This window comes from Arvicanthis niloticus, chromosome 12, assembly GCF_011762505.2.
Source record: "Arvicanthis niloticus isolate mArvNil1 chromosome 12, mArvNil1.pat.X, whole genome shotgun sequence".
Classification (NCBI taxonomy): domain Eukaryota; kingdom Metazoa; phylum Chordata; class Mammalia; order Rodentia; family Muridae; genus Arvicanthis; species Arvicanthis niloticus.
Genome location: NC_047669.1, coordinates 53,527,086 through 53,553,196, shown reverse-complemented (window position 1 = coordinate 53,553,196; position 26,111 = coordinate 53,527,086). Strand labels below are relative to the sequence as shown.

General features: G+C 37.2%; 1 protein-coding gene across 2 annotated transcripts in view; it reads right to left on the bottom strand.

Annotated features, from left to right (window-relative positions):
- The window catches only part of Gbe1 (1,4-alpha-glucan branching enzyme 1), a 227,105-nt gene that overhangs the window by 145,580 nt on the left and 55,414 nt on the right, over positions 1–26,111 (bottom strand). For both annotated transcript variants that reach the window (XM_034515560.2, XM_076943070.1), the window contains exon 3: positions 5,847–5,962. In XM_034515560.2, coding sequence (XP_034371451.1) covers positions 5,847–5,962 — 116 coding nt within the window. The remainder of the gene's footprint in view (positions 1–5,846; positions 5,963–26,111) is intronic.

Below are 26,111 nucleotides of genomic sequence, written 5' to 3'. Positions count from 1 at the left end.
CATCTACAGGAAACAGGCCCTTCTCTGCTCCTTTATTTAGGTTCATTAACATTCATTGTATTTGCAAACACAAAGAATCATCATCTCTGCAGTAAAGGAAAGCATCTAATTCTACCTGTGCACTCTCTCAAAGATTAGATGTTTGAGGGTCTTAAGGTTGATTAAGTTGAACTGGGTAAGAAATGAAGTGAATGAGGATTTTCTGTGGGTCACAGAAGAAAAAATATCACATATAATAATAAGAAAGGACATTGCATGCGACAAATAATAATAATGACCAGAATCTTGTGATCACCATACACTACTGGAATGCAATGAACCAGTGGAAGCCTCAAATCATTAAGCATTCTACTAAGCAGATGTGCTGTCAGCTTCTCACACCTTAAAGGGGTGATTTTGAAGTTGGAATTAAAAAGGACAAATTCACCACGGTTTCTTTTCTCACCCAAATAAATAAGTAATAGCGAAAATAAAAAGTAACAGAGAAAGATAAAAAAAAATCATAAATTGCAATGAAATTTTATAAAAATGAAAAGCAGTTAAAAGGATAAGAAACTAAACAGAAAGGCAAAAATGGGCTGGAGAAATGGCTCAGTGGTTTATAGCACTTGTTGATCCTGCAGAGGACCTGGGTTTGATTCCCAGAAACCACATGATAGTTTACAGCCAACAAATGCTTTGTCATCCTCTGACCTCCACGGGTGCCAGGCAAGCATATGATATGGTACCTACATACACTTGAAGGCAAACAGTCATAAACATACAGTTAAAAAAAAAGAAGAAAAATAATGTGAGAAAGAAAGGCAAATCTATAATATGACTTTACAGAGGAAGAAGCCTAAAGGACCAGTTCTCCAACCACACCAGCAGAGGCCCTCTGAAGGACTCAGCATCCAGGAGCCCTTGGAACAAGAAAGAAGATTGGGTTTAAATAAGAACACACGGATGCTGGGTGTTGCCTTCCTGGTAGCCAATCAGGTCTCTATATAGCCCTCTGCACCCCTCAAACCAGAAATCCCCAGTTTTTTCTTTGAAAACTACTGCATGAGGAATCTCCAGACTCTTGAACGGTGAGCCCAGAAGATGGCTGAGAATAATTTGAATCAAAGTAAGTAGACCATTCCTCAATATTTCATGCTCTTAGCTCCCCACCAATAAACAAGTATACAGCCCTCTCTCTGTTCCGGGCCCGCTCTGCCCCCTCATTATAATACACTGCAAATTTCAGCTCAAGAAAAGGAAAACATTACCAGAGGGGAGAAAAAAACACAACCAAATGAAATAGAACCTTCACTCCCTCCCATCAGTTCATAACCAGGCTGTTCTTAGACTATTTAACAATGAAACTCACTAGGTAGAAATTAAAGGCCTTTCCAAACTAAATTTAAAATATAACTCCATAATCACGAATCATCGTGTAGTGAGTACAACCTGTGATAGGACATATAAAAGTTAAAAACAAACACAGGAAAATAAGACCAGAAAGAGAAGCACTTAATAATATAACCTAACTTAAAAGTAGATGCCAAAAGCAAATCCTTAGAGACTTTGAAAAGATACCCAGTAAATCAAAGCAGCTGAAAGACAAGATCATCTTTCAAGTGTAGCAGAAAGTCAAAATGATGCATAGGTTAAGAGAAAAAGACAAAGTCTCGGCGATTCGATATACAAATATTAGGTATCCTTAAAAGCACGAAACGGCAGAAAGAGAGGAAAATTGACAATGACAGAGTACAGAAAATGTTCTAGAGATGAAGGATCACAACTTATCAGATCAATCTTCTTAGGCAATGACTGTGACAGGAAATTCTTCTGTGCTACAACCCTAGCACAGACCTCTTCATTGCATCTTTAAGCGTATTAAGCTCATTCCAGTCTCAGTCACTGCTTTTAATCTACTTCATCTTATCTCCCAGACTCTTTCCACAAACTATTTTATTTCTCCTGCTGGCTGTCAGGAAAGAGTTAATATTCCGTCTTCCAAAAAAAAAAAAAAAAAAAAAAAAAAAATGGAGGCCAGTTTCCAGACAATGATCTATAGAACATGGTACAACATGAGATTTGAGATCCCCGACATGTTTCCCATTCTACTTCATTTGGGCCAGTCTCTCCACTCTCGTTTTCCTTCTGAACCCTTATCGGACCTGCAGTGTAGCACATTACAGAACATGACCCATGAAGTTAGGCGCCAATGAAGATACGAGCATTAACGCATTAACTTTGTAGTCTTGTAAATTTACCTTTAAAAAGAACACTCTTTTTTTTTCCTAGTAATACAATGGAGGATGAAAACAAGTGAATGTAACTGCTAATTTTTTTTTTCAACTGTCAAAATTGCAAATGCAGCTATTAGGTTTCATGCTTCTTTTCTAACAATCAATTCTGTAACATCTAAATACATTTTGCAACTGAAAAGCAGGATCATCCTGCTATGAGACAACATCTGTCCAAATTTATAAAATTTATAAGCAAACGAACTCCTAAGATGATGTTACTTAGAGATGGGACCATGGGAAATAATTAAGTCTATTTGGAGAAACAAAGTTATTATGGGTTCAGTGCCCTTGTAAGACTCAGTAGAGTTTACATACAAGTACTCTCTGATACCCTACCCTTCTTTCTCTCTGCCATGTAACAAAACAAAGAAGCTCACCTTCTGAGATTAGCAGGGAGGGATGGGTTAGAACATAATCATCATGGCCTCTAGGACTTCCAGCATCTCAAACTAGGAGCAAGTACATCTCTGTTGCTTAAGCTATCCATTCCATGGCGTTTGGTTATAGCAGCTTTTACTAATAAAACAGATAAGCCTTTGTAAATGTTAAAGGCCTGGTGCCAAGAAGCCTCTAGTGCATTTTCTTTTCCTGATTGGTAAGTAATAGTTCAGGTGCATAAATATAATAGACATTGAAAATAAGTTAAATCTAAATGTCATTGCTAGTCTTTTAGTTTTAATTAGAATAGTAAAAATCGAGACGGAAAAGAGGGGAGGGGAGATGAAAGGAGAGGAGGAGGGGGAAGGAAGGGGAGGAGAGGGGAAGGGAGGAAATGGAAAGGAGAAGAGCATGGAAGGCAAGGAGAGGGTAGAGGAGGGAGAAGGGTGGGGAGGGGAGAGAGAGAAGAAGGGAGGGGTAGGTGAGGTGGGAGTGGAGGCAGGAGACAAGGCTGGGCAAGGCAAGGCCAGGGGAGGGGTAGTATATGGGATGACAATTTTCAGTTTGCGCCTCAGTGAATCTGTTCAGTTTACCTTCCTGATCTCTTTACCTATGTCTCTGATGCACAGGCTGTGCATCACACACTGGCCTGTGTGCGTGAACCCTCTGTCCTGGGATACCGATTTCTAAGAGCTTTGGCCAGTGTCAGGCTCTGGGGAATGAGGGAACAGATCAGTCAGTGTCTCCTTGGTTCCTCTGGCTCCTTCACTGGAAGGCTGTTACAAACTTCCTTTAGTTCTCTACTGAAGTCCAGTGCTCCTATCAAGACGGGTAGTCCTCCCACAGGGTTTCCAGTGGGAGGACTTTTTCTAGTGGCAAAGAGGGGGTTACATTCTTAAGACTTCTAACCCAGCAGTCTTGTGAATGCCCAGTTTTTTCCTTGCATGCTCATATATGAAAATAGCTTTCTTGAAAAGAATACCAATTTCAAGTGTACTGTTTGAGTGTGCTACTTGCTTCCCCCTTGGGAGCTGGATAAGTACACACCTTTATTCATTCTTCACACTTGGGTTAGAATGACTTTCTTCCTGAGAGCTCTCTGATCTACTTCTAAATGCTTGAGTGTCACTACCCCTTGTAAGTTTCTGTGGCTGTCCTACACATCATGAATATATTGTTTATTAATTTTTTAATCCAATCGTACTTTCTATTTTAAATACATGAATGCTATATGTAAGTGTTGGGGTATGTGTATGTGTGTGTGTTGGTGTGTGTGTGTGTGTAAGTGTGTGTGTGTGTGTGTGTGTGTGTGTGTGTGTGTTCACATACACTTCAAGAAGAGACAGGTAAGAATAGTACATAAACAAAAAAGAATACTTAGTAACTATGAAAATTGCTAATTTCCTTTATTTAGGTTTAATAATGATACTATCAGTATACATTTCTAAGTAGTGAATAAAGTGTTTTAAATAATGTACATTGAAGTATAAAGAGCATGAATAATGTGAGTTTAATTATCCTTCAGGTAAGTGGTCTTCCTTGTATCTGTAAGGGCATGAATGTTTAATTTATTTAACACCATTTCATCTTTATTATTGAATTAAAAAATTAAAGTTTTATTTATAACATGGTATAAATAGTTAAAGTCTTTTTTCAATAGTTCAGCTGAAAATGTTTTGCAGAGAACCACGTCAGCAGTAGAGAATGCTTATTTTGTTACTGGTTACAGGATAATCCATATGAGATTTCCACAATAAAAAAAGGCCAATCCCTTTGTGGACTGAAATAAATTTTCATGTCCTGCTTGAACTACATCTCTTAATTACCAAGAGAGCATACCCAGGGATAACATCAGGGTAAGGTGCCAAAAAGTTCCTATCAGTTGTCTTTTACAGAGATTTTAATAGCTTCCCCCAAAAGGTACATCAGTTTCCACACATGAATAAATAAATATGTCACGGTTTAGTATTATAGTAGCAGCTAAGTGCACCCTTATCGTTTGAAATGTCTAAACACTAGTAATAATATCTTGTATCAGAGTTTCTAGTCAATTACCCTCACCATAAATTTTAGAGTTTTGTACTGAACAAAGAACAATTTACCTAATATTTATTTAATCTCTCCCGGCTGTAAACCAGTAATTGGCTTTGTTTTTTAAAAGATTTATTTATTATGTATGTAGTGTTCTGCCCGTATATATGCCTGCATGCCAGAAGAGGGCGCCAGAGCTCATTATAAATAGTTATGAGCCACCATGAGGATACTGGGAATTAAACTCAGACCCTCTGTAAGACCAGCCAGTGCTCTTAACCTCTGAACCATCTTTCTGACACTAAAGCAATAATTTTTAAGAACCCGGATGAGAATGTAAAAGTATTTTTAACCATTAAATAGTATCTGTTAAAATAATTTAAAACATTACTTAATGTGATTAAGGTAGACCACTTTTGAAAAAGAACAGACAGAACTTTATAAAGGACTTAAATTAGAGTAAAGAGGGGGATACCCAAGGTAGCATTACCATAAATCATTCATCCCTGGGACAGGCTAAGTAATCCTTATCAAAATACATAGCAACAGCTTTTTAATACTTGCATATAAGATGAGGCATCTTGGAGAGAAAATCTAAATCTAAATACAAAATTCATGCATATTTCAACTCTGCTTTACACACATAGCCTGAAGATAAGCATTAGAGATTCTTGACAATTTATGTAAGAAACAAAATTTCATGCTATGGAATTTTTCCACTGTGTCATCATGTCAGCTCTCAAAAGACTTCTGATTCTGAAGATTTCAGATTTAAAAGTTTGGATTTGGAAAGCTCCCAAATAGATTTAATTATTGTACCACTTACATAGAAACCACATTTTGAAATTCATTTACTTAACACTTAATTTTAATAGTCAGGGAACTATCTGGGCTCATAAAATTGTCTAAATAAATAAAGGAAAAAATAATATAATATTTCTGAAAGATAGTAAATCCACACAGTGCTCAAAACAGGAAACCCTATGGAACAAAGAAAGAGCCCAGCTACTCAATACAGACCTTCAAAACTGGCCTTAAATGGGCCTCTGTGGTACTGTGGTGCACACTTAAGATTGAGTTTGGGGCAGGTTTGGCTATATGCAAATACTTCATCAAGAAAAAGAAAGAAACAAGCAAACAAAAAGAGAGAAGGGAACGTACCTTCAGTTTGGACCCATGAGGTATCGGGGGAGATTTATTCTGCTTGGGTGGTATATACAGCTCCCATTTTCCGTACTCCAGCCTTTTATAGGGGTGAGAAAACGGATTCCAACCACCTACAAACATAAAGATCATGTAACCAATGATTTGCAAGGACTATGAATTTAAAGTAAAACATAACACAGTGCTGACCTGTTGTCTAAAGTTGTTTTTTTTAAAAAAAAAAAAAAAAAATGTTTTCTAATAATAATTAAAGTATTCTATGAGCCACTTAGAAAAACATAGGATAGTTCGAAATTCGTAAGAAATGCTTTTCTGAGGTAGCAAAATGGTTTGAGGGTAAAGGTGTTTGCCTCCAAGTTTAATGACATGACCTCAATCCCTGGGGCATGCACAGTAGAAAGAACAAACCAATTCCCACAGCTTGTTCCAGGACTTCATTACACATGCCTTAATAAAGATGTAGACATACACAGAGGCATGCCTGCATACACACACCTAAATATAAATTTTAAATGTAAGTAAAAATAATATTAAAATGCTTCTAAAAATTTGCTTTCAGTTTACTCAAATTAAACATAAATTTTACCATTTTCAAATGCACTTTCAAATTTTAATCCATTTATTAGTAAATATAAAGTAAAAAAAAATGTCATTTTAAATAAATACCAATAAAGAAAAATTATATGAAAAGGAAGGAACATTCTAGGCTATTAGATAAGATGAATGCATGTTCATAAAAGTTTATTGAAATATTTTTGTGTACACAAATTCATAAGAAGATGAATTAGCTCAAATAAAATATAGAGAAATGCCTCAATCAAAAAGGTAGAATGTTAACCTCAAACATGGAGTAATGGGCCACTCTGCTTCATATGAGGGAGAAAATCCCCTGTAAACAACAGTCAACCCTTGCACACAGAGAAGGAACATAGTTACAAGGCTTAAGACAGCACAAAAACAACTGGTTATGCTTACTACAATAAGAGAAACGGATCAAGACCTTCTCACACACCCCTAATTCATTCACACCAGTATGCCAAATCTGACAAAACTGTAGAATATGCAAGAAGAAAACTAACTGAAAAAGGTGTTGACAACCTTAGAAAGGATAGAAAAGATTTCTGTTTCTCAAAAGAAGCATATACAAAAACATAATTAATTGATTAATTAGTTAAAATCTTAAAGAAAAGACTGCTAAATCGGATCACTAAAACATAAGTTTATCTCCCTAACAGAGAGACTAACAATGCCATCTAACACCTATATTGAATCATTTAGGGAACAGGAGAGAACCCTTTGAAAACCATAACAGTGGGAGCAAAGGAACCAACCCAACAGAAAAGAAGCAGGCAAAGAAAATATCCATAGGAAGAAGTTTAAAGGACATAAACAACAGTACTACAGATGGTATAAATGACTGGTAACAACTTGGCACTCAAGTGATACTAACTCAATAACCCAACAAGTCTCTTCCCAGGCAATACCCTAGACAAATTCCCCGAAGTAAAACTGAGAGTCTATTTAGAACTGTTCATTAAAGAATTAATTGCAAAAGCAAAGAAATAATAAGCAAGCAATTTTTAAATAATCTACAGAATGTGTAAAACCTATGTAGATAGGCAAGACAAACAATAGGGTGTCATTCAAAGAAGTTACAGGGATGCATCAGAGCTGACAAATATGAAACTACAAAGCTCATTTTGTAGGTGAAAAATACCTCTTATGCCAACCTCAAGAAATATACAGAAAGTAATGGATAGAAATGTGCATCTTGTAAAACTATTAAGACTGAAATGAGAATGTAAAATAACATCTACAGTGATTTTTCTCTAAGATCGGAAAAAAATTATATAGACACTGGGCAGAGAAACAAATGAAATAAGACAAGCAAAATATTTATCCCACTGAAACCAACTGAACAAATATAGGACTTCTCTACCTTTCCTAAAGTGCTATAATGAACACTCATGATGTCAGGTCTCTGTGCAGAAACACCAGACTAAATAGCTTTCTTTTCTATCAATTATAAAGTGATGCTATCAGGCAAAGGACATCAGATCTTAACATACTGATGATTGCAAATACAGATTAGCGAACTACTTTCTGAGTTGGTAGTTTCAATTCACACTCCTACCAGCTGCACAGGGGAATGTTCAACTACCGGTATCCCCTGCAGTACCAGGGGTTATCATTTTAATAACAAGCCATGCCTGTGTTGCTCAGCCAGGGTTCACGGAAAGAATTAAGCTCTAGTACCCTAAGGATTCCCAGCATGCAATAAACAAACTCCTCTTCAATGCCTCAAGAAGAGAACTTGTACCATCTTTGAGAGGGATGAGAAAACAGACACATCATTTTCTGTGTTCTGTGGATCAGATGCACAACCAGCATGAGAGAAGTTTTCTCTCATTATTTTTCTGGCTGTAACAATAACATTTGATATACACTGTTTTCATTTCTTTTCAAAAACAGGCTGTAATTGGGACACTGATTGTTCTCTTTAACCTTATTGTTATTTGGGATAAATTGAGTTGTAGTACATTGCCTCTTAAATTTCTTTCATTAATTTCTACTTTCACTGAAATGAAGATAATAACGTGGCTTGCTTTGAGGTTTAATACAGTGGCAATCAAAGCATTTATTTATTTACCACCCTATTTACTTTTAGCAGCTGAAGCCATTCAATTTTTTTTTACAATAAATTTTGTAGAGGATTCCAACATGGAAACTATATAAAACAAATCAAAGCAGAAGTGTTCTGCTCACCATATCCCGACATGCCTGTGCCCCTTTAACCTTCCTCCTTCCTATCTGAGCAGACAGGACTCAGCTCTGGAGTATGACGTAAGTGTGTGGTGTGTGCCTATGTCTGCAGATGTGTGTGGATACCTACACACATAAGCACAAGCCAGAGTAGGACATCAAGTATATGCCTCTATTGTCTTTTGCCTTGGTTGCTTAAGCCATGGCCTCTCATTGCAAAAGAAGTTGAGCTCTTCTGCTAATCTGAATTCCAAGGAAGCTTTTGGGTTCTTCCTGTGTCCACCCTCAACACTGAGGTGATAGGCATGTTTGGTGGTGCCTGAGTTTGATGTGGGTACTGAGGATTTGAACTGTAATCCTCATGCTTACACAGGAAGGTCTCTTAGTCACTAAGCCATCTCCACAGCCCAGAATTCAGTTCTTAAAAGCCGAGAGCTGCTTGTGTAGGAATAAGAACTCCAGGGCTTCCCCAATCCATGCTGGTGAGGCATTGTGGGTACAGCTTCTCATAGTCCCAAAAGTCACAATGTCACAGCAAACTCCCTGACCCTCAGACAACTATGGGTAACTAAGAAATGGCCCAAGGAACAGCAACCCAATTGGTTATCTAATACCAAATGGTCAGTTCAGAAAACATACAGGTAGCACGACTGAGCAGGTTGTACTTCTGTATTTAGCAGAATATGTTGGATGTAACATCAATTCATGATAAAGAAGAGGTGTTGAATTTGAAAGCTGGGAGTGGAGGGGTGGGCAGGGTATGTGGGTAAAGTTTGAAAGGAGTGTTATACAGTGTACAAAATATTGACAATAGGCAAATTTATAGGCAAAATGTATATTGTTGCCTAGGTACTGTGACAATTATAAAAGGCCACTTAGAATACATACCAGGATTCTTTTGAATTTAAAAAAATATTTTAAAACTGAGAATGGTGTTACACAAGCTAGTTTTTAATTCTACAAAAAGTATGGAAATTGTATACTTTAGATGGGTAAAACGCATGCTGTAAGAATTATCTCATATTGAGGAATATCTGAATGAAACTGTTAAAAATGACTCAGAAACAAAGCTCAGGTAGCCTTCCTTTATTTGTTTGTGTTCATTGATCTTTGCCTTGGACTCAAATCAAGTTCTGTCAGAGATATTGTCAAGGAAAAGGCCACACAGGGAGACATATAAAAATTTAACACTAAGAAGATAGCCTGGTCAATAGGTAGAATGAAAAGCCAAGTTTGATGGACAAAGATGTCTTTGAAGAGAAAATGACTAAAAGTTTAAAGGCTTGCCTAGGTAGAGCAATTTGAGGATTTAGGGCTGGAGGGAACAGACAAAACAGTTTGAATCGAAAATAAATATATATATAAACATCTTTCCATCTAGAGGCCAAGCTAGCTACATCTATACAGATGGTTACCAACAAATGCATACAAAGCTATTGACAATGACCTAACAATTTATCTTGAGCTGGTATGGAGGTAAAACCTGGAGACCCACACATAAGAGAGAAATGGTGAGAATTTGAGGAAAGACTGGGCTACAGATGAGGTTTAAGCCAGCCAACCTACACTATCAAGGAAAAAAAAAAGGGGGGGGGGCGACTGGAGAGATGGCTCAGGGCTTAAGAGCACTGACTATTCTTCCAAAGATCCTGAGTTCAATTCCCAGCAACCATCTGGTGGCTCACAACCATCTGTAACAGGATCTGATGCCTTCTTCTGGTGTATCTAAAGAGACAGTATACACAGACACATTAAAAAAATAAAATAAAATAAATAAATAAATAAATAAATAAATAAATAAGCCTTATCTCAAAATTAAAAGGGGAAGGGGAGAAAAGAAAAAGCAAAAAGACAATAAAACCAACAAAACAACAAAAATCTTGCATCCTAGAAAGTCGAAACCTTCAAAAATGCACTGGAAGCGAAGAAACAAAGTTAACTATCCAAAAAAGAGGTAACACCTAAAGCTGTCAATTCAGGATGGTCCAGTAAGAGAAGACGTTGTATGCTGATGTCTCCCATGCGAATAAAGATTACTGACCAGGTCAGGGGAGTGGAATTGGCAAATATAAAAAATACTATACACTTTCTTTCTTTATAATGACAAAAGCAGAGGCCCAGAGTCTGTCTTATACCTAACAATACTGGAATAGAGTTTTATTATGATTAAAATAATAATGAAAATAGAAACTATTACAATAGCAGTAAGTAGGTAGCTTGGTGAAAGCAGCAATAGTTATGGATTCTCCTTTTGCTGGACTTGCAATATCTGATCTGATTATCCCAAGAATCCTATACAGCATTAGACTTTTCACTTGATGAATAATGAAGCAAGATCAAAGAGCGAGGGTGGCAAGGCACAAGTTTCGGAGCTTCTGACAAGGCCGGGTTCAGACTCATGTTAGCCTGACTCTTGTTTCAGTCCCTCTTCTTACTCTCTGACATACATAAACTATCTAGATCCAGGCAGCATCTGTCTCTAGTAGAAACACAGAAAACATCTGTCTTAGTCAGCTTGGGCTGTAACAACAGATACTTAAACTGTTTCCCCTCATACTCCTAGAAGCCAGGCAATTAGATCAGGGGTCCTAGAAGCCAGGCAAGTAGATCAGGGAGCTAGCATGCCAGGTTGTTAATAAGGATTTCCTGCTTCCTGCAGAGGAGTGCTATCTTTATGTTTCAGTCTGTTTAGGGAGTGGGAAGTCTTCTCTTGTAAGTCTATGATTTAGAAGATACTCCTTCCATTCCTAGAAGCTCTCCCCTCAAGGTCTAATTACATTCCAAAGATTCCACCTCCCAATGCTCTCGCTTTGGACATATATAAACATAGGCAGGGTAGCAATACTGCAACACTCATAACGCAACTCATGGCAGGCTCATACCTGCATTTTGCTTTTGCAGTTTCTTGTCTTAGAAACTTACACTCTAGGAAACACATTTTGCATGTAGTTTTTTTTTTTTTTGGTTTTTTGCATATGTGTTGTTTGTTTGTTTGTTTGTTTTCTTTGTTGGTTTGTCTGTTTTGTTTTGTTTTGGCTTTGTCTTCTGTTTGTTTTTGCTTTAGTAGGAAGGCCTAATCCTATATGTCTGTTTGCTGTCAGTCAGTCCATGACTTCTGCACCACAAGAAGAAGAGTTCAAGTTCAAATCCCAGATGAGGGGTCATACTTCCAGGATGAGTCACCACTCCTGGCTTCTAAGTAAGTGACACATTGGTTATTTAGGCTTCTCCCTGTAATGTCCAACTTGAATTCTTCCTGGGATGATTTATTTTGTATGAGATGATCTCACCCAGGCCAACATTGAGGTCTATGTTGCAGAGGGTGGATTTGAACTCCTTTTCTTCCAACAACTATTTTGTGAGTGCTAAGAATACAGGCCTGCCCGAGTCATCATGCCCATTTTCAACATTTTTGTTGAAACAAGTTTCAACAAGTTTTGTTATTTACAATGAACCTAGCAGCAATCTTAGCATATGGACTTATGGGAGGTATCAATAAAATAAAAAAAGAGCAGGATAAGAAAGAAGAGGAGGAAAATGGGAGAAAGGACAGGAGGACTGATGTAGAGATAGACAGAAATAGATTCAAAGACAGACAGAGGAGAGAAGCACACAGAAATAGCTCATTTGATCCTGTTGGGCAGATTTCTGTCTATCTCAGTAATAAGTACAAATGCCTGCAGACGACAGGAGTTCATTATTTCAGAGAAAACTGGGGCTGTAAGAGAAAAGGCCCCTCAGTTGGACAGACCTCTACACACATGACTTCCTGCTTCTGTTTACTGCAGAGGACACGGGTGACTGTGTTCTTCACTCACTTCCGCCACATCTCTATTTGATTGTTTGCTTTTGCAGTTATTTCTGTCTTGACTTTGAAACAGAAGTTCACACTGATTATTGAAGATACCTTTTTTGAAAGACTGGACAGGGAAGCCCCATAACCTACTGGTCTTTACTTCCCAGGTTGGGGTGACAGGTATACATGATGCCTGACATTTGATGTGGGTACTGGGGATCTGAACCCGGGTTCTCATGCTGGCCCAGAAAGCACTTTGCCCACTCAGCCATCTCCCTAGCCTCTGATTTTGATTTTATTTCCTTCTGTCTTTTCCTTCAGAATAATTTCTGCCTGAATTTGTTCCTCATAGCTCTTTCAAAATGTTACTTCAATTATCTTTTGATGTTCTGAGGATTCTGAACATCCCATCTTGGTCTTTTTGTTTCCAACATTCAAACACAATAAATTGGTAGAGTAAAGCAACCTTTTCTTCACATCCAGGTCTTCGGCACTGACAGCCCAGTTTCTTGAATTCTTCCTCCGTTTCTTCAGATCAGGCCAGTGTCTAAAATGTTCCTGGCTGAATTCATAGTGATTTCCAAATTCCCAACCCCGGTTGTTATTCTCAGATGTCATCTTACACAAGTTTTCAGTGAAGCACTTGGCCAAGCCTCCTTAGGCTCCAGTAACCCGCTCCTGTCACCACTCTGAAACCACAGTGGTGTCAGGAGTAAGAAAGATTACAGGTATTTGAAAGCTAGTTCAGTTAGTATGGATAAGAAGCAGTGTTAGCTGGTAAAGCTATTGACAGGAGATACCCTGTTGTCGCCTGGCAGACAGTTCCTCACATGTACTTGGACACACAGAGATACACATGAATAAGTAATGAAATAAAATTATGACAGAAGTGAATGAAGCCTGTTCTTTATAAATATACTTCGGGCAGTAGAGATGTGGCGATTCTGTATACAGAAGTGGTAGCCGCACAGAAAGAGAAAATGAACACAGGTTTACACTGTTGAAGAGGCAAGGGGAAGAATAAGTGAAGGCACTGATCTGTAACATCATTTTTTATACTAACTTTTATAAACACATATAAATACAAATAGCACTGAGGGAGGACACTTGGTAGCCAGAATGTTGCCTTTTGCCTGGTTTTTGTTCTCTCAGACAAGTCAGACAAAGTGCTATGAAAAAAGAGAATGGTGGCATGGTAAAATAAGAGAATGCTTCCAGAGAGTGTGAGAAAAATAAATAGATAGGGAGAGAGTGGAGAGAGTGGAGTCAGAAGAGTGCAATCGATTTCTGTGCAGTTGGCAACCGTGAATCTATACTAGACAAGCAGTACCGCAGAAAGCCATATGATTTTTTCCCCATAGTCCCAGAAGAAAAATTAGACAGTTTGATGTCTGCAAAGCTACAGATCTATAGAGCAGGCATGGTAGAAAGTCAAGGTTGAAAAGACATGAAATGCTCGAGAGCAAAGTAAGAAGTCTATATAGGATCAAAGGAAAGGAGTCAGTAGTCACGGCTCAGAATGTCATGGACCTAGAGATCTCAGAAGATGGGATTAAATGGAATTAGAGCACTTAAAAAAATGCCTGCCTAATGATAGTTCTAGTTTACAAAATAAATTTGGATGGTGATTTCCATTAACTAATAGTAGCTGGGGTTGCCTACACTAGACCTGCATAATGTCAAACTGGCCAAAATTTTACCATAACTTGGAGAAGAAGTGAAGCCCTGCTCCTTACTGAGGGCTAGTGGCACTGATAGATACTGAGGGACAGGAAGACCATTCTTTCTATGATAATACTCACACTGGTCAGTTTCTCATGCTCCTGCAGATGGTTCCCAGACTCGGAAAGCACTAACTGATGTTAGTAGATGTCTTTGTAAAAAAGGAAAGAGAAAGAAAACAAAATAACAAAGATGAAGTTGGGAAGAAAACTTATTGGGGATGATGATGGAGTTCTGGAAGGAAAATGGGGGCTAAATGTGATCATATTTCATTGTGTAAGATGTATGAACTCTAGAGAAGAAAATAACAACTTTTAAAAGAGAAAAGGATTTCCAACCATTTTCTTCAGTTGTTCACTAGCAGCCTTGTCTCTTGTCAATGTCTCTCCAGTGCTATTCTCTTTCCGTACTGTCCTTTTATTAGATGTTTAAAACACAATCACTCTCACTGATCCACAGATTCATGTGTGACAAGTGAATGCCATCACTGCTATAGGCTGAATGTTATAAAATTGTGTCATACAATGCACTGCTGTAAAACTATGGCTATAGACAACTTGTGCATCATTAGGAGTGACCAGCTGAACTCCCCACACACAGCCTAAGTGATCAGAGAAAATATTTTTAGCTCTTCTTACTGTAAGGTATCTAAATTCAGAGATCTAGGTATATGCATTCTGAGATCCATAAGTTATAATAACCCATAAAACAAAGCAGAGGAATTTGTTTATTATATATTTTATTAAATTTCCAACTATCCAATTAGGTTAATATGGTCTAGATTTTAGACAAAGTTTCTCTTTTAAGATAGATTCTTAATATTCTTTGTTATAAATTCCAAAATAACATCATTAATAAATATAACTTCTAAAATCTGCATAAATTAAGCATATATCATGTATGTACATAAATTATAATTATTCAATATTCAATAACCTAACACAGAACTTCATAAATAATTAAGAAGTTACTAAGTAATAACTGAAATAATATTTCAACTTTTTATGCCAAATCATGACAATATAACCTAATTGGGTAGTTGAAAATTTAATAAAAAGCAGAACTAATAAAAACCTCAACTTTGTTTGATATTGGTATTCTTCTTATACCTTAATAATGTATAAATTATTTGTGTTTTATCAAATGTGATGAATTATTTACAAACATAAAATGTAGGTGGTTAATTCTGTTAATTTTTCCAAGTAATCAGGATCCATATCAAATCTATAGCTAAAAGTAGCAAGAGCATAATAAATTAAAAACTACATGGCTCAAGTGTATTTATTCATCGTCTAAGATAGATTCTTAATATGCTTTATGTTATAAATTCCAAAATAACATGCATAATATATAGAAGTTATATAATTTGAAATATTAGATATATATTATGTATGCACATAAGTTACCTTTCAGTAGATTAGTTCTACTCAACAAAACAATCTTCTATAATGTTCAACAACCTGTTCAGACATTTATAAAATGCTTAATTGTCTATATATAAACACTACTGGCATCTAACACAGACTTCTAAACGTGATTGGTACATCTACAGCATGTATAGTATGTAATGCATTAGACTATGTTCCTTCTTTTCTGAATTCCAAAAATCCAAGAAAAAGATGAATCCCTTTTAAATGAACCAATGTGTTTATTAGAACCGTGGGGTGTAAGAAAACTTCAATTGCTGCTCTGTGTCATGCTGATAGAGGCAGAAACTCTCAGGTTAAACTCCTCTCTTTGTAGTACAAGTTTCAATTTGGATTTTAAAAAGCTCGAGGCCATCATTTTTCACATCTTTTCCCACTCCCATTTCAGAAATCAGAGACTCAATTTCAGGAAAATACTGTAAAGTTATGTGGAGGCTTAACGTGTTCAAGAATAAAGCCAACTGCCATTAAAGGTAATTCCATTAAAGAAACATTTCAACTATTTACAATTATGACTTTTTTTAGTTTTAAATTTAAGAAAACTACATTTAATATACAATGAGGCAAATAGTCATGTAAACTGAACTACAGATCAAATTCATAAAACTTTCAAATTTGAAACAAAATCATTAACCTCTTGTTCTAATTACAGCTACGTGCTAATGCTGCCTGGCTCTGTTGTCTCATCACCATACTATTAATTTCCCAGGACTGAGGGCTCGGTTTTACTACACCACGACTCTTTGACCAGACTGTAAAACTAAGCTTCCTTTAGCTTTTCAGCTTTTCTGGAGCACTGAAGACTACCATACAGACATAATCACGTTGTATTCATTATCCCTAAAATGCTTGAGTATTATATTTCTATTCGTTTTATATTGTGAAGTACATACATTAAAAAAAGAAGAAGGAGGAGGAGGAGGAGAAGGAAGGAGGAGGAGGAGGAGGAGGAGGAGGAGGAGGAGGAGGAGGAGGAGGAGGAGAAGGAGAAGGAAGGAGGAGGAGAAGAAAAGGAGAAGGAGGAGGAGGAGGAGGAGGAGGAGGAGGAGGAGGAGGAGGAGGAGGAGGAGGAGGAGAAGGAGAAGGAGAAGGAGAAGGAGAAGGAGAAGGAGAAGAAGAAGAAGAAGAAGAAGAAGAAGAAGAAGAAGAAGAAGAAGAAGAAGAAGAAGAAGAAGAAGAAGAAGAAGAAGAAGAAGAAGAAAAGAAGAAGAAGAAATAATGTTGGTAATGGGACTGAAGACTAAATATAAAATTCATTTAGCTTTTACAAGTGTTTTATTCACTTAATACAAATTTTAGTAATTTCATGGTTGAAGGTTTCCTGGTGTGAAATTTTCTACTTATAGACGTTGGTGCTGAAATTTTCAATAATAGAGTACTTCATACTACAGGTTTGGGGATTAGGAGTCTGCATTCCAGAACTTTAATACTCTAGTGATAGAACCATTAACATCACTTCTCCCTGGGCCAACCCCTGTCTACAGAGCACAGTGGAACCTCTAGACCAATAGGATGACATTCTCTCTAGAACTCTGTAGACTTGAGAGCTCTGAAGCTACAGAATAACCATAGTGGTTTGAATGAGAATGGTTCCCACAAGCTTAGATATTTCCATACATGGCCCCCAAATGGTGAAACTGTTTGGAGGGAATAGGAAGTGTGACCTTATGGGAGAAAGAATGTCACTGGAGATGGGCTTTGAGGTTTCAAGTGCCTGTGCCAAATCCAGTCTGCCTCTGACTCTGTCTCTGCCTCTGCCTCTGCCCCAACTCCTTACTCCTGCATCCTCCCTCTGTTCCTCTGCCACCTGCCCCCTGCCTCTTGCCTCCTGCCTTTATTCATTTGAATATATATATATATATATATATATATATATATATATATATATGCCATCCCTGCATGTTTGCTGACATGATGATCGTGGACTCTGCCCTCTGAAATACAGATTCATCTGTAGAACTCTCAGCTTCTTCTCCAATACCATGTCTGCCTGCTGTCACCATGCTACCTGCCATGGACTAACTATACCTATGAAACTGTAAACCAGCCCCAATGAAATGTTTTCTTTTATGAGAGCTGCCATGGTCATTGTGTCTCTTCACAGCAGTAGAACAGTGACTCACACTATATCCCTGTTAGGGTAATAAGCAGGAATAATAACAAGTGTGGAAACGTCCACACTAATAGCCAGTGTAACCAATTCATAGACTGGAACACATCTGAGTGAGAGAGGAAGGAGAGGAAACCTGCAGGTGCAATGGCTCCCTTGTCTTGTTGCCACATCAAAAGCAGTTGTTCTGCCATACCTGACATGCTTTGCTCTGATAAATAAAAACCCCTGAAACCATGATCCAAAATAAGTACTTCTTCCCTTCAAATTCCTCCCTCGGGACGTATAACTACAGCTGTGGAAAACTAATTAAAAGAACCATGTTCAATCCCCGGATTACAACAGGAAAAAGTTAGTAACACTGATACAATTTCAACTGGAAACCTTACCTTTTCATTCAAGGAATTCAAAAGGAATATTCTTTGCAATATAGACTGTACTATTCATAGAATTCATTTAAACTTTTTGAAGATTCCATAAAGCAATTCAAATTTAAGGCATAAAAAAAAAAATTTTTACTCTGAAGGTGCTTCTTGGAAGGCACCAAGCTAAAAGCACTCAGAAGCAAACTTCCGTTTGATCTTACCAGCAATCTGTACAAAGCAAGTTCTTCCTGCAAGGCTAATGATGGAAGTCTGCAACAAAATATAGTGCAGATGAGGATAATCCATCTGCTTACAACAATGATTTCCAATTTTCTGTATGCCTCACATGAGCGTGCTTTCTTACTAAGCCTCCAAGAGTGAATGAATCTCAATCTTCATTGAGAAAAGATTAACAACTCTATAATGTTGCAATTACCTTCAAGGTAATGATGGTATATTTACAGGAGATTTCAGCTTGTGATTCCTCATCCTGTGGAGATGAGGAAAAAGGAGAACAAATACAGACTATTTTCTATAGAAGTCACTCCTTTCAAAATGAAATGAAAATTGTGGCGAATAGGCTTAGCTTTTGACAGAGTTTGTTTTGATTTAATATGTACAATTAATCTGAGATACTTTTGTGCTATTCAGCATGGCCTAACCATAAATAATAATAATAATAATAATAATAATAATAATAATAATAATAATAATAATAAAGTTTTAACTCATGTTTGATAAAGCACCGAAAGGAAAAGTAGGCAAAACAGGAAAGGAGTAACGGATAAAATGACATCTTCTGACTTCAGAATCTCAGACTGCAGGGGTAATACTCAGGTATGAGTTGATTGGCAGGAACCACAAGTATGATCAGATGGTGGCTTATCCCATCTCTATTCCTCCTGCTCTCTCTGGCAGGCAAATTGGTATGGTCTCAACACCTGGTCAGAACAAAGAAAACAGCTCTGTATCCTGAAATGAGAAGAAGCAGACCCAGGATGGAGGAAGGCATGAGGAGGAACAGTGCTTCCCTATATCCACTTCTTTAGGCACCATAGCTCCTTTTCTACTTGTTCTAGAAGTAACACTGAGACTGAACCATAGAGTATGTGTCAGGTGTTCTGACTTTTTTCTGGGAAGCCTTAAACCAAGTTGGTAAGGGACAGTTTGTAATCTGGCCAATATATCTGAACAATATACAGTCTCATATATGTGTTTTTATGCTTTAATAACTTACTCTGTCACTCACTATAACTTAAGAAGAATAATATTCACTGGAGAGTGCTAAAACAAGAAGCTAGTCTACCAGTTAAATATTAAAATATTAGTAAAGATCAGCAGCTGTGCCGCGGAAACGTGAAGGGAAGTAAGAAAGTCCCTCTTTACTTTTTTATTCAGAATTGGCAAGTCTGGTAACTTTCTCCAGAAGAGAAATATAAATTATATCTATACAATACGTACGTAATAAAATTCTCTCAAAAACTTTCTTCGTCTGATCACTATAGTATTTCAATTAAAATATACCTTTTGGTGACTAAATTTTATAAAGAATTCATATTAAAGACAAGTCCTGAGTACCAGTTAAATACAAACTAATGATAAATTTAATTTAAGATTTTAAACCTATTTCTAACTTAAGAAATGTTAACACAATCTACTTTTAATTAAATACATCTATAGCAACTTAATTCTAAATCTTAGGGTTTTGGAACCCATTTTTGCGTGTGTGTGTGTGAGAAGAATATTACTGAAACTCATCTGCATTGAATGGCACTCTTGCATTCCTTAGGTTTGCTGAATCCATTATCTCTCTTCTGGGCATGAATACATTGCTGTGACGGATGATGAATAAGAATAAGATATATAGGACAAATGATGCACTTTTTCATTTGAAAGACTAAAAAGGAAATTCACTTTAGTCTCCTGTCTGCCTAGTTTCATTAAAATCTAAATACAGCTATACTAAGAGATTCTTTTTTCTAGCTCAGTTCAGTTTGGAAAAAAAAAAGTCTCATGTATCATTTAAATCAATTATAGATTCCCTAGAAATATACCACAAAAGCTTATTTCCAAATCTTTTGGCTCAATAATAAATGTGCAACTTACCAGCAAACTAAATAATCAAAACACTTAAAAGGTAATATGAAGAATATACTATTTACACATGTCAGAAAATTAATCTTAGCATTTGTTCTTAATTTAGAGCATGGTTTTGAAAATGTCTTCCAGTTTCAGTTACTTTTCTATTGCTGTGAAGAGGCACCATGACCAAAGCAACTTATAAAAGAACGTGTTGAATTGGGGACTTGCTTACAGTCTCAGAAGATGAGTCCATGAACACAATGGCACAATGGTGGGGAGCACAGCAACAGCAGGCAAGCAGAGCACTGAAGCAACAGCTGATAGCTTATATGATGAGACAGTAACCCAGAGAGAAGGGAGGGAAGATGGGAGGAAGGGAAAGAAAGAGAGGTGGGAAGACAGAAGAGGTGTGTGTGTGCAGAGAAAGAAAGAGAAAGGGGAGAAAGTGTGGGGGGGGGTGTGAGAGAGAACCAGAGGGAGGACAAAGAGCCAACTGAAAACAAAACAAACTAGGCTTTTGAAATCACAAAGCCCAGTAACACACCTCCTTCAATAAGGTCAGACCTCCTAATCCTTCCCAAACAATTCCACTAACTGCAGCCCAAGCATTCAAATATAGAAATCAAAAGGAGCCATTCTAATTTAAACCTCCACACTTTCTAAATTATTTACTAAAATATCTTAATGAAGATTGCTTTTACAAATGTATTTTTAACTAAAACATCACATACAAATGCCAACAAATAGTTAGAATAGGAACAGATGTTCAATATAATGTTATTATTTTATGTGGTCACCATTCATTCGCACACTTACTAGATAAGAACATTTTTATTCTCATTTACCTTATAGAATTTCCAATAAATATTCCAATAAAAATACCATACACATGCTACGGTATTTTTAGATAGAGAGTAGTTAAAGCATTGTAAGGAGCAAGCCCTTAACAAGACCAACTCCATATTATAATAGGAAAAAAAAAAAAAACAAGTTTGAAATGAAGTTGTTTTGAAGTGCTGTGATAACCAGAAGTTGTTTTGAAACCTTATGAATCAAAATATTTGTGCACAAAACCAAGTTGTTTTGCGATAACCAGATGCAAATGGCTATCAGCAGTGAAGTCAAATCATGCATAGGAAGAGGAGCCCGGCAGGAGCATCACACACAACATCACACACTGGTAGCCATGCCTGCCTGATGTGATCCCCAACCATACCTCCTCATTGAGATTCTAAGACAACCAAGAGACCAACAGCATCAACCACGCCCCCTGCTTCAAAGTCAAGCATCCTGTGAGGTCAAAATAGCTGGAAGCTGCAGCCCACAACCACCTTCTCAGACTCGGGACTTGAACCCAAAACCATCATAAGAACTCAGGTTGTATAACCCATGAATGAATGATGTACTTGTTGCTATGCTTATTTCTTTGGCAACTAGCAATTTATTATTTGTGTTTGATAGAGACAATACGTGGAATGAATAAGAAATGTGGCAATACCTTGTTTTGGCAATAGCTTCATTAAAGAGCAATTGAATGTCAAGCCCTCCGTCTCTGGTGTCCTCTCTTCCCTCTCGTGGAGCTGGTAATCTCAAGGTCAATCCAACATACGATCCCTGAGCGGAAAAGGATCTGTCGCTCCTCTCCCCACAAGGATACTACAACCTCACAGCTATCTGCTTGCGACAAGCATTTAACTGACACAATAACTTTATGAAACTTAAAAATTTTTTCATATGTTTCTAAGCTAAGGAAAATGTAAGACAAAATGAATTTATAGAATTTATATAGTGTTTAGATGCATAAATAATCTTATGTCAATTGCCTGATGATATTCTAGAAGCCTCTGATAGATTATTACAAAGCTAGCAGTTTGCTTTTGTGGAAGCCGAAAACTGATTCACTCGTCAGTATCAGACACTAGCTTAGCTGTAGTAATAACATACAGGAAATGAGGAAGAAGTAAGAGGAAAGTGAGGAAGAAAGAAAGAAGGGTGTAACACATCAAACACACAGCCTCCACCTCAAGAAGCAGGGTTTGGAATCTGTCTCCAATAAGCCAATTAAATGGGACAAGTTAATAGTGAAAGACAGAAAAGACAGGTTTACAGGATATGATCACATTAGCAAGAGGGACAAAGAGGTCCAGTGATTCCACTCCCTGTCCCGCTGTCCAGCTCTATCTACCCGGTGATCCTGACAGGAAGGAGACTTTACTTAGAAAACAATGTCTTAACTCCACATCTTTCTCCAAGTCAGGCAAGGTCATCAAATAAGCTGTAAAATCTTTCTACAGAAAGCAAGCTACTGCCATGGATGCCCCGGGCTTCAGCCCTTCCTTCTCAGCAGGTACTCTGGAGGAAATTCTAACTTCCTGTGGCCATTTTTCAAATGTTGTGATATCTACAGGGAGAAGCAGAAGTGTCTCATCAGACTATACTCTATCCTACCAAACTGTCTGGTTACAAAGGAATCAACCCACAAAAACAGAATCTTTCTTCCTCTAAATATACAATGTAATACTATTTAACTGTGAGGTCACTTATAAAATCTTTTAAAATAATGTCTTTATGGTCTGTCCCTTTAAATCACATTCAGGGAAATCTCAGTAAAATCCGGCTAATCTCAAACTCCCCATGCAATGAACAACTTAGAAAGTCATCTAAGTTTTTTAGACTAACTCAGAACCCTGGAGCATGCATGTTACTGTTTCATAAAGTCATTATCTTGGCATCTACTTCAGGAACAAAATAAATTATTTGATATATTTATTGAGTCATGTTCTGTCTGATTGAAACCCCTACTCAAGGCGGTTTGAGACAAAATGTACCTGCTTACAGAGGAAAAGTGAGATCTATTGTCTACTGCTGCCAAGGAAGGAGAATGCTTTGTACAAAATCTACAGTGAGCCAGCACTTCTCTGGTGTTGCATTCTGCCACTAGTGTCCCCACAAAAGGAGCTCCATATATGTAGAGACCAAGGGAGCTGGCAAAAAAAATTAGAGCAGAGAAAGGTGAGGAAATGACAATATCCAAGACAATACAAGAGAATTTCAAACATATGCTTTGAAAAGGAAAAAAGTAGGGGGGCATAGGAAATTAGAATTGGCTCCAGAGTGCACACACAGTAGCTAATTTTAATGCAGTAGTATTCACAATAGATAAAAGTAGAAACCATCCAAATGTTGATTCAGTCAAGTAAATACATAAACACATCAACTGACCAAAGGAAGGAAGGAAGGAAGGAAGGAAGGAAGGAAGGAAGGAAGGAAGGAAGGAAGGAAGGAAACAGGATGTCAGGGGATTAGTACATACCACAAAAATGGATTGTAACACTTAAGGCTAAGAGAAAGTAGTAGCCAAACATAAAAGTACCACAAGAAGTCACATGGAGAAGAGCTATGGGGTCTCTGGAGGAAATAATCAAGTGCTCTGTCATCAGACTGTAATAACATTCACATAATAGTATACATTGTGCAGGCTAGTGTACAAACCACACTTAATGACAGCCCCATGCTCAACAGGAAATGGCCAACACAAAAGCAACTCAATGGGATTTTTGGGAAGACTTTGTTTCACAGTTCTTTTCCTGGGCATTTTTCTTTGCTCACAGATCATTTGCTAATATAGTATGGTTTCTGATTTGTTTTTATGCATTTTCTATGTGTGCTAATGTGCAAGGCTCAGCATGTGTGTGTGTTTTGTATGTTTGGGGGTTGGGGGGGGCATTTTTTCTGTTTGTTTGGTTTTGTACAGATTTAGACCCTAGTTAGAAACCTAGGTTTGTTTGTTTTTGTGGATTTGGGTGGGTGTGGAGGTAAGGAAGAATTGGAAGGGATTAGGGGAAAGGAAATCATAATCAAAACATATTGTATTAAAAATCTATTTTCAATAAAAAATTAAAAAGTAAAGAATTCAAACTGATAGAGAAAAAGAAGGTAGATTTGAGACAAGAATGAGATGAGAAGCCAGCTACAGCAGCAATCCTCAAGGCTCCACAGAAAATGACAGGCATGTGATCTGAAGGTTTGGGGGTGGAGGGCGGGAGGTGAATGCTGTCCACCTTTGATAGGTAAGCCACATTTCTACAAACCCTTCCACAATGCAAAATGATATTAAAACATTTGGTATCTGTGGCATAAGAAGCAAAATACCAACAAATTAAGCTAAAATAGTCTTCTTAAGTGTCTATCATAAATGACAGTTTCTTTGTTCAAAGTGAAATGAATAGCTGCATTGTGATCAATAGACTGTTGATCTATGTTAAAATCTGTCACAGTCCTGGCTCGATGTGACTGTTATCACATGGAACATTGCTCCTCTAAGAAAGCTTCTGATATAATAGAAGAATGATATATCTTTGTGTAAGTAAATGGTAAGTTTAATAAAACTATTCTGATAGACAAAAATTGTTAAAATTTCACAAAGCAACTGCTAAAAGTTCATTTTAAAAGTTTACAGACTTTACATACAAGTGAAATATCAAAACTTTAAAACTAACAGGAACTGCCATCTTATCCACAGAGCATAAAATTTTAAGAGGATTTATATATATATATATAAAAAAAAGAAAAAGCAATATGGTGATAGAAAATTACTACTTATGTCATGCAGTTCAAAATCCCCCTCCAAGCATTAAGGTCTCTAACAGCAATCTTCTAAAATCCTAGGAAGGATGCATCTCCACAAATATAATCCTATTAAGCATTCCAACAAGACTCTGTGATCTCACACAACTGGAGTCTGAATCTGTCCATGCAAGGAAAATATTAGTTAAAACAGGACAAGGAAAATACACAGACATATATCTATACATGTACGAATTATCCAAATAAACCTTTTTAAGGGAAAATGTAAGCATAAGCATATATCCACCTATCTTCTGATGGAACGTTCAAACCATGTTTTTCAGTTGGATCTTCTATAAGGATTGTGAGGTGCCTTGCTTTACAGAAACAATAAAGACAGTACAAATTCCACAGCTTCCAGCTCCATTTCAATTACAGTGGAATGAAAGGTATAAGATGTATGGCGGGGGTTCGGGGTGGGGGGAAAGCACTTAAAATTCATTTAAATGTATATCTTCTCTCATCTCACCTGCACATAATTTATTTCCTCCAAGTTATCCTTGTTCAGACTTTGCTAATACCATGCGAGTTTATTCTCTGCCATACTCACAGTTCATCATTTCATATAATATTGTGGCACAGAATTGTAATGAGAAGAATTATCATTCACAGGATGGTGGGTGGGAGGAAATGTTCACTTTACAATATGCACGAGATGCAAGAGGTGGACGCAGACTGCATGCATGTAACAGGAAAAAAAGAAACTCACCCTAGTGCTCAGTGTTCTGTGGGAGGCTCTGGACACTACTTACAGTGTGTCTATAAACAGATGCAAACACACTAGATCCAATAAACAGAAGAGGGGCTGAAGAACCAACCAGTATTAAGTTGGAAAGTAAGAGGAGGCACCGAAACTTTCTACAGAATGTCTTTTTGCTGATTGCTTCTTTTAGAGTCAGACTCATTACAGAGGACATTTCTCAGCAGGGACACTGTTTTGGTAAGCAGCACTCTAAACCTTTCCTGACCTAGCTTGCAATTTGCCACCCCTTTGCCAAGCAGTTCCCAGAATAGTCCTAAAACCTCGCTTTACAGAAACATCAAAACTCCAGTAAGCAAACTGAAGGTAAGCCATGCGACAATGCACAGAAAACTCATGGGGAATTGACAGTATCTAACAGGCAAAGAATTGCTTTGAAGCTCCTTTGGATTCCAGAAGTCAGAAACCAAGAAACTTCTAAACAATCTAAGTAGAGCATTCTTCTGCCCATCTGACTCTTTTCCCTCAGAAAAAAAATTAAAATCAGAGAGCATAATGAAGTCTGCAAAATTTATGTATGATATACAAAAGTGTGATTATTTTCTTGGACCATATACATCGTATGTGCTATACAATGACATTTTGGTCAGCAGCTAAAATATACATGCACC